General features: G+C 44.4%; 1 protein-coding gene across 2 annotated transcripts; it reads right to left on the bottom strand.

The window, feature by feature from the left end:
* Positions 1-38: 38 nt before the first annotated feature.
* EIF2B1 (eukaryotic translation initiation factor 2B subunit alpha) lies at positions 39-12,308 on the bottom strand. 2 transcript variants are annotated; one of them, XM_081540482.1, is made up of 9 exons: positions 12,168-12,308; positions 11,202-11,303; positions 9,440-9,576; positions 9,210-9,326; positions 5,808-5,920; positions 5,077-5,145; positions 3,750-3,825; positions 1,675-1,800; positions 39-987 (listed from the first exon to the last, which is right to left on the bottom strand). In XM_081540482.1, exons 1-9 carry the CDS (start codon positions 12,178-12,180, stop codon positions 823-825), a joined length of 918 nt encoding a protein of 305 aa, XP_081396608.1. In that variant the 5' UTR covers positions 12,181-12,308; the 3' UTR covers positions 39-822. The 2 variants fall into 2 exon arrangements, with proteins under 2 accessions (XP_081396608.1, XP_081396609.1); XM_081540483.1 differs by having other exon boundaries at positions 5,077-5,141; positions 5,804-5,920.
* Between the last annotated feature and the right edge of the window lie 37 nt (positions 12,309-12,345).

Below are 12,345 nucleotides of genomic sequence, written 5' to 3' on the forward strand. Positions count from 1 at the left end.
GCCTGGGGTCAGCTTGCAGTGCAATGCAATGCCATATCAAAATTTTTCATGTAATTTATTTGAAAAGATGCTGAATTTGTTCCCAAGAACAACTTAAAGAAGCTGTTCAGGACCCAAACATGTTTCAAGACACATCTTTTCCCATATACAGAATTTTAAGTTTGCAAATATCCTGGAAGGTATCTTCGTAACTGATGAGGCGTGCAGGATACTCCAGCCAAAAAAGGCCATTAATACCTGTTCTTGGATTCTTGCAGTAGTATCCACTCTCTTTGGCTTGATCCTTTTGTGGAGATGACGGCCCTCAGCTCGTATTCACCGTTGGGAGCCTGATTCAGTGAGTGTTGCCTGCCTTTTTCATCCAGCACTGCGTGGAGCCTGGTCCAGGGCAGCTGCTGGTTGCTGGAGGGGCACCTGGCTGTAGTTTGGACAACTGCCCTCTTGGGCCTGCTTGTCTTTCATGGATGCTTTTGGCAAATCAGTCTGGAGTGTGGGGAAGATGAAGGGAGGGGGAGTGGGCACATCTTCATCCCATTAGTCAAACAGCCAATAATCTTATATTCCTGGAAACTGGACATGAATGGAAGTGTCTGGAAATATATGGAAACCATAAGAGCACAATTTAGGCTGGGCTTTAGGGGAAACCATGAACGTATTTTAGATGGGACTGAAATGAATAAAAAATTTCCCAAGAGTTAGGATTTTAAGTCCTTAGTCCATAAAACTTCAGAAAAAAACAATTTCAGTTTTGGCTTGGCTCACTTAGGAGCCAAGAGACTACTCCCCATATAAGACATCCACCAGCAGGAAAGGACCCGGTGTTTACAGGTAGAGCTTGATGAGTTCGTCGCTGACGGCCGAGGGCGTCAGCACCCCCAGGTCTGTAAACAGCAGCGTGATTAAGGAAGGGGAGGTGTAGTCGACCCACGGGTGCTCCTCTCTGAGGTCCTGTCCAGTCTGTACAGACTTCAGAGTATCCGCCTTGTACTGAGGAGACAGGAAGCCAACGTTAGTCTGCCCCACAGACTGAGGGCTCTGAACTGGTGAGGCCTTAGCCTGAGTGATTGAGGTGCTCCTGCCTGAAAGTGCCCTCTGGAAACGGGGAAGCCAACTGTGTGGCACACTGGCCAGGGGACCGAGTGTGGCTTGGGTCAGCCAGGTCATTAGAGAAAACCTTAAGCCATGTGTCCCCTCATGAATGTGCTGGCGTAACCCCTCCAGACCTCTCAAGACAACTGTTTAGAGCAGTTACAGAAAGCTTACTAAGTGCCAGGTGCTGTGCTAAATTCCATAGATTATCTCTGAAGCATCACAACCCTTGTACAGATGACTGAAGTTCATAAACCTTACAGTGAAAGGACCTGCCCAAGATCACATGGTTAATAGGTGATGGAGGTGGCAGGTGAGCCCAGAGAGCTGACCCAAAACTTTTGACTATTACCTACCAACTTTGCCTGCCTGCTTGGCCTGTATCTAGCGCTAAAGTGAGACAAAAGACCGAAATTCTGAACACAAGTTAGACTGTTCAACAACCACCAATTTATCTTTGTATCCTGTATATTAGAAAAAATAGCAATGTGAAGTGAATAACTTATTGGAACATTCTTAGCACTGCGTTTTTTCAAAGGTTTCAGTTTAGACTCAAATACCCCTTATAATATGTAAAACTCTTGCCTTAAACTTATCTGGGACATCTTGCTGGTTTAGTGGGAAGAGTCGTACAAACTTGAAACTTTCCGCAACAACATAAAATGGCTTGTTCTGTGCTTTGGCGCAGACGGCCATCTGGTTAGTTCCAATCTGGGAAGTCAGAGAACAGTGGAGAAAGGTGAGATCTTATAGCACGTCTGTAGTGGAAGCAACAGAAAGTCTATTGAGTGAACAGAAAGCAACAGAAAGTACATGAGTAATATATGTACTGCTGGCTTTGGAATTAAAGAGGATCTTTTAAAAAAGAAAGCAATAGACATTTCTCCAAAGATCTACAAATAGCCAATAAACACATGAAAAGGTGCTCAAGAGTCTTAGTCATTACAGAAACACAAGTCAAAACCACAATTAGATACTGCATCACCCCTACTAGGATTGTTCAGTCGCTAAGTCCTGTCCAACTCTCTCTCCTAGTTTACTCAAACTCATGTCCATTGAGTCAGTGATGCCATCCAACCATCTCATCCTCCATTGTCCCCTTCTCCTCTTGCCTTCAATCTTTCCCAGCATCAGGGTCTTTTCCAATGAGTTGGCTCTACCCATCAGGTGGCCAAAGTATTGGAGCTTCAGCATCAATCCTTCCAATTAATATTCAGGGTTGATTTCCTTTAGGATTGACTGGTTTGATCTTGCTGTCAAAGGGACTCTCAAGAGTCTTCTCCAGCACCACAGTTTGAAAGCATCAGTTCTTTGGTATTTAGCCTTCTTTGTGGTCCTACTCTCACATCTGTATATGACTACTGGAAAAACCACAGCTTTGACTATATGGACCTTTGTCGGCAAAGGGGTGTCTCTGCTTTTTAATATGCTGTCTACGTTTGTCATAGCTTTTCTTCCAAGAGCAAGCGTCTTTTAATTTTGTGGCTACAGTCACCATCTGCAGTGATTTTGGAGCCCAAGAAAATAAAATCTGTCAACTGTTTCCACTTTTTCCCCATCTATTTGCCATGAAGTGATGGGACCAGATGCCATGGTCTTAATTTTTTGAATGCTGAGTTTCAAGCTAGGATGATTATCATTTAAAAAACAACAAGTATTGGCAAGGATACAGAGAAACTTGGAATCCTTATGTGTTTCTGATGGGAATGTAACATGATGCAGCTGCTGGGGAAGTTTGGCAGTTCCTCAAAAAGCTAAACACAGAAATACCATATGACCCAGCAATTCCACTCTTAAGTATATATGCCAAAGATCGAAAACAGAAACTCAAATAAGTAACTGTACACCTATGTTATTAGCAGCATTAGTCATAATAGTCAAAAGGTATTCATCAACAGATGAATGGATAGACACCTATGGTCCAAGCATGCATTGGTACGTTATGCAGCCATAAAAAGGAACGAAGCGCTGACACATGTACAGTGCAGGTGAGCTTTGAAAACACGCTAAGTGAAATAAACCGAACTCAAAGATAACTGTGATTCCAGTTACATAAGGTACCTAGAATGGGAAAAAATCATGGAGACAGAAAATAGCTTAGAGGATGGGGGAAGAGAAAAAGAGTTTTGTGACAGTTCTTTTGGGTGATGGAAAAGTTTTGAAGACAGTGCTTATGGCTGCACAACAATGTGAGATGTGATTAATGACACTGAACTATACACTTAAAAATGATTACGATGGCAAATTTTACATTATACGTACTTTATCAAACACAATAGACTATCATGAAGTCTTTCCATGTGAAGCAACAGATAAATTTTAAATATTATATTGATGTCAAATATGCTCCATTAAAAAGAAAAAACCCAATTCCAAGTAAAGCATGTTTTGAATAAGTATAAATACGTTCTTCTAACCTACACAGATCAATCTAACCTACACAGATCAATCTCCAAAGCAGAAAGAAATCTGACCAGAATCTGACTGACCCCACTGCAGTGGCTCAGGGGAACTGGGAAACCACTGGTTGCAATGGTGGAGTCCTGAGGCTAAGCAGGGTTAGAGGAATGAACCATAATACACAATGTGGTTGGGTGTCCGAGGTCATTAGTTGAGCTCCATGCCCTGAGCAAGGACCTGTGGAGAACTGATCCTCCTACCTTGTTAATGATTCCTCCGTTTTCAACAACTCCTTCAGCACCAACTATGACAAGATCCACTTTCTCCATGATGTAGCTACAGAAATGAAAAACAAATTTTTAATGCTCCCTTTCTTTGCTCTTGCAACATCACCTGCAAAGATTAATACTCCCATTTTCAGCAAAGTATGTGCCTCTCATAACCTTCTTCCAAAGAGCACTGAACACCTGAGACAGCCCCTGGCACTGTGACCGGTTCTGCTACAGGGGCGCCAAGACCCGTTTGGATGACACCATGATAAGATGTATAAGTCATGCTGCTACCCAGTAAGCACATGCGTACGTGTGTAGCTGAAGCAAGGATTTCATGACCCAGCGTTTATCTTTACTATATGTGGCACACTAATTTTTGTTCTTCGTCAATACAAACAAAACAAAAATTTAAACACCTGATGTGATCTGAAGTTGGAAAAATATGTAATTCAAGAATTTTGCAGGTCGGGTAGGGGCCAATTTACCTTTTAAAACTAGCAATTACTAGAATCATTCAAAATATTTACCCCCCCACACCCTTTTTTTAGCCACAGTGCACAGCATGCAGGATCTTAGTTCCCAGACCAGGGACTGAACCCGGGCCCATGCAGTGAAAGCACAGAATCTTAACCACCGGACTGCCAGGGAAGTCCCCAAAACGTTTATTCTGAAACACATTCCTAATTTCCTTAATCATCTCTTTATGTGTTTTCTTTCCAAGGGATTATTATTCCTGTTTTCTCTTATGAGCCACGCTGCCAACCCATGGAGCATGTCACCTCAGCTTTAGGACTGAAGTTGTACACAGGAGATGAAAAATTCTGGAGTGCCACTGATGACAGCCTGTGTCTTTAGATGAAGAGAGAACACTGATTAGGAGTGCTGACCCCTTCACTGCACCTTGCTCTTAAAATGCACCACGAGGGACTTCCCTGGTGGTCCTGTGGCTAAGATTCTGCATTCCCAATGCAGGGGGCCTGGGTTCCACTGCTGGTTGGGGAACTAGATCCCAAATGCTGCAATTAAAGATCCCGCATGCCATAACTAAGACCCAACACAGTCAAATCAATATTTTAAAAAATGCACCATGACACCACGTATCCGGCTCTTCCCAGCATCCTACAGGCCTGTCCTCTGTGTACACTATCAGGCTCTTATCATGAACTTGCTGGTTTAGTGCTGCTGTCAATTAGGAGGCAGGATGCTGCCCACTTTTGTTTTATGAATGAGACTGGGACCCTCCATCTGGAAACCCTGCTCCAAGCCAACCCTGGGAGTGGGTGGGTGAGGAAACGTAACTGTGCCGGGTGCTTACCCAACTGCAGCATCAAGGACCACAGTGACAGGGACATTGAGGTGGCAGAGGGCTTTGGCCATCTTCTTACTGAAAGTGATATTTTGAGAATGTTAGAAAAAGTCCAAGAAAGTCCCTATCATAGAGACTTGGTGAGTCACTTAATTTGGACAATGATAAATCACATTAGCTAGAAACTCAGTTATATATATTTTTTTAATGTGGGCCATATTTGAAGTCTTAAACCTGCACCCCCTGAATTGGAAGCATGGAGTCTTAACCACTGGACCACCAGGGAAGCCCCTTCAGTTAATGTTAATGGACTAAGGGGCTGGACTAAGGGGCTGAGCCCAAGATTCTGGACTAAGGAAATAAGCATTTGGGTTCTTTATGTATTTTAGGGAAACTGCTCTTGGGGCTATGCAGGGATATGTAAATTCAGGAAAAAAAGGGGTTTTATTATGTTCTGGATACATAAGAGATGTAACTATCTATTCCTTGACATAAACCTTTCAGTTGCTGTTTAAGTACTCTGATTTAAGTACTAAATAAAACCCCTAGACGCTGTACTGTGACCTACTTCAAATTCATGGTGATTTTTCTTCCAGGAGGAGGGATGGGTACTGTGAAAGGCAATGCTGACTGACAGATAAATCGGAGGCTTCGTCTGACTCCTTTTACAATGGAGTCTCATCCTCAATTTGCTCATGAAAGGGACTGCTGGGCACATGACCACATGGAAAGATACTTGCCCTGATAAGTCAGGCTGTGACTCTGTAATGTACACACTGAAACGCTTCTTGGCTGCCACAGCAGCTTCCAAGACTCTCAGGACCACTCTGGAGTAGGCGTGCGTTAATATTCTCTGTGGGTAGAGAAAGCTCCGTCAAAAGTGCAAACTTCCAACGATCACTCAGACTCTCCACCACTCCAATGCGTGTTCCTGGTACCCTAAAGCTTCCTGTATGCTTTTGCACAAATCAGTTGTAATCAGAAAGCAGATCCTTGATAATACACTGAGTTTAAGCCCATATAGTGATACTTTTGTTTTTGCCACACTGCGCTGCATGTGAGATCATAGTTCCTCAACCAGGGATCAAACCCTTGTCTCTTGCAAGGAAGCTTGGAGTCTTAACCACTGGATGGTCAGGGAAGTCCCTATTGATACAATCTGAAAAAGTTTTCTGCCAGAGAAATATATCATGGGTCTCCTTTTCCCACAACAAGCACAGAAGTGGCATCTCCACGTGGTGTCACTCAGATACAAAAGCCTTTATGTGTGAAGGCTGTTAGGTTCCTTTGGGTTGGCTTCCCTAATTCTAAGACCTAGTCTGCACACCTGGGCCTTCCAGCACCAGGCAGCTGGCATAAAGGGATGCAGAGGCTGGGGGGACCAGCAGCAGAGTGTGAAGGCTGACCTCTGGGTGTTGTCACATGGGCCCACTGTTGCTGGATCATCTGATTTTTCTGGAGGAGCTAAAATCCAGTATTACAACGTTGACTCATTTTTTAAAACTTTTGTACACTGTTTGGGGTAAACACAACCCAATTGTGGACTGGTCACAATTTGCAGATACTTAGATGGAATCAAGATGTTCTAAGGAACAGAGTGCAGAGGACAGAGTAAAGCAAGCTGGAGGGACCAGCTCCCTGGCTCCTTTCTGGGTCTTGCCTGAGAGCTTGTTAGAAATGCAGGTTCTCAGACCCCACCTGTCTCACTGAATCAGAATGTGCATTTTAATTTATATTTACACATTTATATTAAAATAGAAAAAAAAACATTTTGGCTAGGCTGCATGGCACGGGGGGAACCTAGTTCCCTGACCAGGGATCGAAACCATGCCCCCTGCATTGGAAGTGCAAAGTTTTCACCCCTGGACTGCCAGAGAAGTCCTAGAATATGCACTTTAAAAGATCTCCAGGTGGTTCACCTGCATGCTCGACTTTAAGCCGCTCTGCTCATAATTTACCTTAAATAGCTCCGATGCAGGTGGTCACTGCATTAAACTCCACGAGGACAAATGAACCTTGCAGTGCGACTGCTGGGAAGGCGGCAGCCTCGGCAAGAAGCAGCCACCAGCTCGCCTCCGCCTGGCCTCAGAATGGCTTTGTTTGAAGCTGGCTTTTGTACCAGTGCCAGCTGCATCTATTACGTCATTTATTTAATAACATAATTCAGAGGCTGGGAAGGGAGTAAGTAATAAAACAGAGGACAAGATTTCAGAGTCCAGATGCAAGTAAATACTTTTACAGTCGGTGGAGGCTTAGTTGGCAGAAAGGATGTGTGCTGGTAGAAAAGATGTCATAAAAGTTTTATAATCCCTTTGCTGGGAGACTGACTTAATCGGCTGCTCCTGTCTTTCCTCACTTAGGTTATCGACACCTGGCAGCTTTGCATCTCTGTGACTGCATTTGGAATGAAGATGAAAAAATCTCAATCCAGTGCTAACCTTCAGCAGGAAAAGAGTCAGGATGAACCAGTGACAAGAGCTGTGCTGATTTAATTTGGATCAGTTTAGTATATATCCAGTAAGAAAAAAACACTTCTTTAGTAAGCTTATCAAATCGAGAAATCCATGTTGTCCCAGGGTTTTCCTTTGCCTCTTTAAAATGACAACCACCTAGTAAAGTAATGCTTAAAATTCTCCAAGCCAGGTTTCAGCAATACGTGAACCGTGAACTTCCAGATGTTCAAGCTGGTTTTAGAAAAGGCAGAGGAACCAGAGATCAAATTGCCAACATCTGATGGATCATCGAAAAAGCAAGAGAGTACCAGAAAAACATCTATTTCTGCTTTATTGACTATGCCAAAGCCGTTGACTGTGTGGATCACAATAAACTGTGGAAAATTTTGAAAGAGATGGGCATACCAGACCACCTGACCTGCCTCTTGAGAAACCTGTATGCAGGTCAGGAAGCAACAGTTAGAACTGGACATGGAACAACAGACTGGTTCCAAATAGGAAAAGGAGTACGTCAATGCTGTATATTGTCCCCCTGCTTATTTAACTTCTATGCAGAGTACATCATGAGAAACGCTGGGCTGGAAGAAACACAAGCTGGAATCAAGATTGCCGGGAGAAACATCAATAACCTCACATATGCAGATGACACCACCATTATGGCAGAAAGTGAAGAAGAACTAAAGAGCCTCTTGATGAAAGTGAAAGAGGAGAGTGAAAAAGTTGGCTTAAAGCTCAACATTCAGAAAACTAAGATCATGGCATCTGGTCCTATCACTTCATGGCAGATAGATGGGGAAACAGTGGAAACAGTGTCAGACTTTATTTTTCTGGGCTCCAAAATCACTGCAGATGGTGACTGCAGCCATGAAATTGAAAGACGCTTACTCCTTGGAAGGAAGGTTATGACCAACCTAGAGAGCGTATTAAAAAGCAGAGACATTACTTTGCCAACAAAGGTCCGTCTAGTCAAGGCTATGGTTTTTCCAGTGGTCATGTATGGATGTGAGAGTTGGACGGTGAAGAAAGCTGAGCGCCGCAGCTTGATGCTTTTGAACTGTGGTGTTGGAGAAGACTCTTGAGAGTCCCTTGGACTGCAAGGAGATCCAACTAGTCCATCCTGAAGGAGATCAGTCCTGGATGTTCATTAGAAAGGCTGATGTTGAAGCTGAAACTCCAATACTTTGGCCACCTGATGTGAAGAGCTGACTCATTGGAAAAGACCCTGATGCTGGGAAAGATTGAGGGCAGGAGAAGGGGACAACAGAGGATGAGATGGCTGGATGGCATCACCGACTCAATGGACACGGGTTTGAGTGGACTCCGGGAGTCGGTGATGGACAGGGAGGCCTGGTGTGCTGCGGTTCATGGGGTCGCAAAGAGTTGGACACGACTGAGCGACTGAACTGAACTGAACTGATGATACTAACATCTACCTTTAGACACTGCTTAGTGTGTGCCAGGTATAGTGCAGAGTCCTCACACATACCCTCTCATTAATCCTTACAGCAGCCCTATGAGGTGTACTATAATTACCCTTATTTGAAAAGATGAGAAAAGTATAGCACAGAGAGCTTAAGTAACTTGTCCAAGGTCACACAGCAAGTAAGTGGCAGAGGAGGGATTTTACCCCAGGAGTCTGATGCCAAAGTCCTTGCTCCCGATCACCACCCACGATCAAGACATACTCACCGCCCCATCTTTGATGAAAGTATGGCACAGATCTGCAATTTTACTTCTTGACAGTGATATTCTCCTGAGGAAAATCTCTCCCCGCTCAATCATGATCTTTTTACATTTGGAGTAATCCTAGGAAAAAAAAAAAGAGCAACATGAGGGGAAGGGGAGGATCCAGGTCAAGCTGAGAATACTTGTGGCTAAACACAGAAGCAGAGTGGTGACTGGGGGAGGGCAGGGCTTACAGAGTATTCCAGGGAGGTAAGGCTGATGAAGCGCAGGAAGAGCTCCCCGCCCGACGACACGGCCACGGAAGAGTCCACGCCACACAGGGTTTCTATGGCACTGGTGAGATTCGCCCTCAGGCCCTGGATTGTCTCCCCTGGAATGATCACATGAGCAACATGATGTTCATTTCAGTATCACAGCCCCTTGATGGGTCTGCGATTCATTCACTCATTCAGCCAGTGTGGACTGGGTGTAGGCTGTACACCAGGCACTCTAATGGCTCAGCAGATAAAGAATCTGCCTGCAATGAAGGAGATGTGGGTTTGATCCCTGGGTCAGGAAGATCCCCTGGAGAAGGAAATGGCAACTCACTCCAGTACTCTTGCCTGGGAAATCCCATGGACAGAGGAGCCTGGTGGGCTATGGTCCATGGGGTCGCAAAGAGTAGGACATGACTGAAGCGACCGAGCACACACACACTTCAGAGATGCCAGAGATAACATCAGTGAATGTGACCAGCCCCTGTTCTGATGGAACTTCCTTTCTTTTCCTTTTCTCTTTTTTCTCTTGGTTGTGCTGCCTGGCTTGCAGGATCTCAGTTCCCCTGATCCCCCAGCAGTGAACCCAGGCCCTCGGCAGTGAAGTGCAGAGTCCTGATCACTGGTCTGCCAGGGAATTCCCAGGACTCTCTTTCTACTGGGAGAGGCAGACAGTAAAGAAGCACACAAGGAAATACACAAGTTATTCAGATTGAATTGAGGACAGAAAAAAGCAGAATGATGAAAAAGATGGGACTACTTTAGACAGAGTTAACAGGGATGATCTCTTGGAGTGCGGGCCTTTTAACAGAGACCTGAATAAGAAAGTATCCAGCTGAGTAAAGATGCAGTGGGCAAAGTCTCAGATGCAGACTATACCAACACAAAGGCCCCAAGATGGGAATAAAATTGGTATGAGAAAGGCCAGAGTGAAGCACAGTTCAGCGAGGGACAGCATGGAAGGAAATTAAGTAGTGACAGAAGAGGTCTGCAGGGTAGTGCAGGTAAGGCTTAGATGTTTGGATATTAGTATAAGTATAATGGGAAGATGCTGGAGGTTGTCTTAGAGACATGCATCTCTAGGTCAGCCCTTTAAATTAAAGAACACTTTATTATTTGTATTATTATTTTGTTTATACCCAGATGTTTACATTTAGGATGACTGAATTCGCAGTGCTCACAATGATGACATTAAAGCTAGAATTTATATTAGAACATTCTCTATGGCAACTGCAAAGAATATGTCACAAGACAGAAGCGCAATAAACACTTGTAAAGCTGAACGATTGCTATAATTTAAGCTTCACTGTTAACCTGGCATAATATGGCTTCCCTGACAGTCCAGTGGTTAAAGACTTCACCTTCCGATGCAGGGGGTGCTGGTTATCAAACAGCTCCCTGGTTGGGGAGCTAAGGTCTCATATGCCACACAGTCAAGAAACCAACACATAAAAACAGAAGCAACATGATAACAAATAAAGATTTTTTAAAAAATGGTTCACATCAAAAAAAAAAAAAAACTTAAAAAAACCCCACAGTATATTTCATTTGTGAAAAGAGACCCATTTGATCCTAACTTGAGGGCTCTGTCCACACTGAAAGGACTGAAATGAAGGGAGAAACTGAGATTGAGGCTGTATTACCTTACATCAGCACACACCCATCTCTCACTTTCTACACGGTTAACAGTTACAAGCAGACTTGCCTAACACCTGGAGTGATGGAGGCAGACCCTCTTTACCTGTATCTCTTCTCAAGTATTCCAGTAAAGTCCGGATGGCAGCTACTGCTGAGGCCATGTCAGGATCTTCTTTTATCTGAGACTTAAAGTATTCGATTAACTCTGGGAAGGGTGAAAAAAATGATTCAGAGAATTCATTTAGCAAGAGAGACAACCACAGAGCTTATCAATGACTGCTGACTTTAAAAAGCAAACTAATTTAAAAAATAGTTCCTTTGCAGGGTGTTTGTTTTCAGGGACACCGAAAATGTTGATGGGACTAGAGATGACATCACTTTACTATTTGCAAGCTCTTTCTCATTTTCAAAAAGCTAGTCCGTGTAATATGGAATAACATTTAAGCCCCACCAAATGAATGAAAGGTCATTCTCACCCTTATTCTTGACCCCAAGTCTGCAAAAAATCCCAGAGCCAACCTGCTTACTGATTTCTCCTGCACCCCTCCAGAGAGTCTATGCCAAGTCAAGCCTATTCACCTACATACACATGTATGTGATGTAGAAGTCTACTCTGCTTTTACTTTTTCACACGAAAGGTACTATATACATATTAGTTTGCCCTTGTTCTTCACTTAATAAAACACCTTGATAACCACTCTAGACAGGCACATCAAATACGCCTTTCTTTTGATTCTGGTACCAGTTTCAATAGGACAGGTTCAGGGAGTCTTACTCATACTTCACATATGAAGAAATCAAGACTTCGAAGACCTGCACATTCGTCCGAAATCTCACGTTTTTGGAGGGCACTGGAAAGCGTGGGCAGAAGGGATGTCTGGGGATACACCCAGGACCTGGATACATCAGCAGCCAGAGGGTTTTAGTTGTGACTAGAGGGACCACATCCGACCAAACACCCTGAGCTTGAAAACTGACCGCGCCCGGAGCCCAGTCTGGGCGTGGGAGGTGGAGGGATCCCTGTGCGGCTCCGCTTTAGGCCCAGCAGGCCCGACGCGTCCCAATTTACCCTTGTTGTCCATGGTGCCCTCTGGACCGCGGAGCCTGAGAGGCCCAGAGCCGCACAAGACGCGTGGACTGGTCCCACCGCGCGGACTCCACACCACACTGACTGACAGCGCGCAGCCACGCTCTACACCCCACTTCCGGCGCCTTGCGGGCGGGGCTGTGGGTAAGGCGCGCGGCCT

Source organism: Giraffa tippelskirchi, chromosome 11 (genome assembly GCF_054371585.1).
Source record: "Giraffa tippelskirchi isolate mGirTip1 chromosome 11, T2T-mGirTip1v1.2.pri, whole genome shotgun sequence".
NCBI lineage: Eukaryota > Metazoa > Chordata > Mammalia > Artiodactyla > Giraffidae > Giraffa > Giraffa tippelskirchi.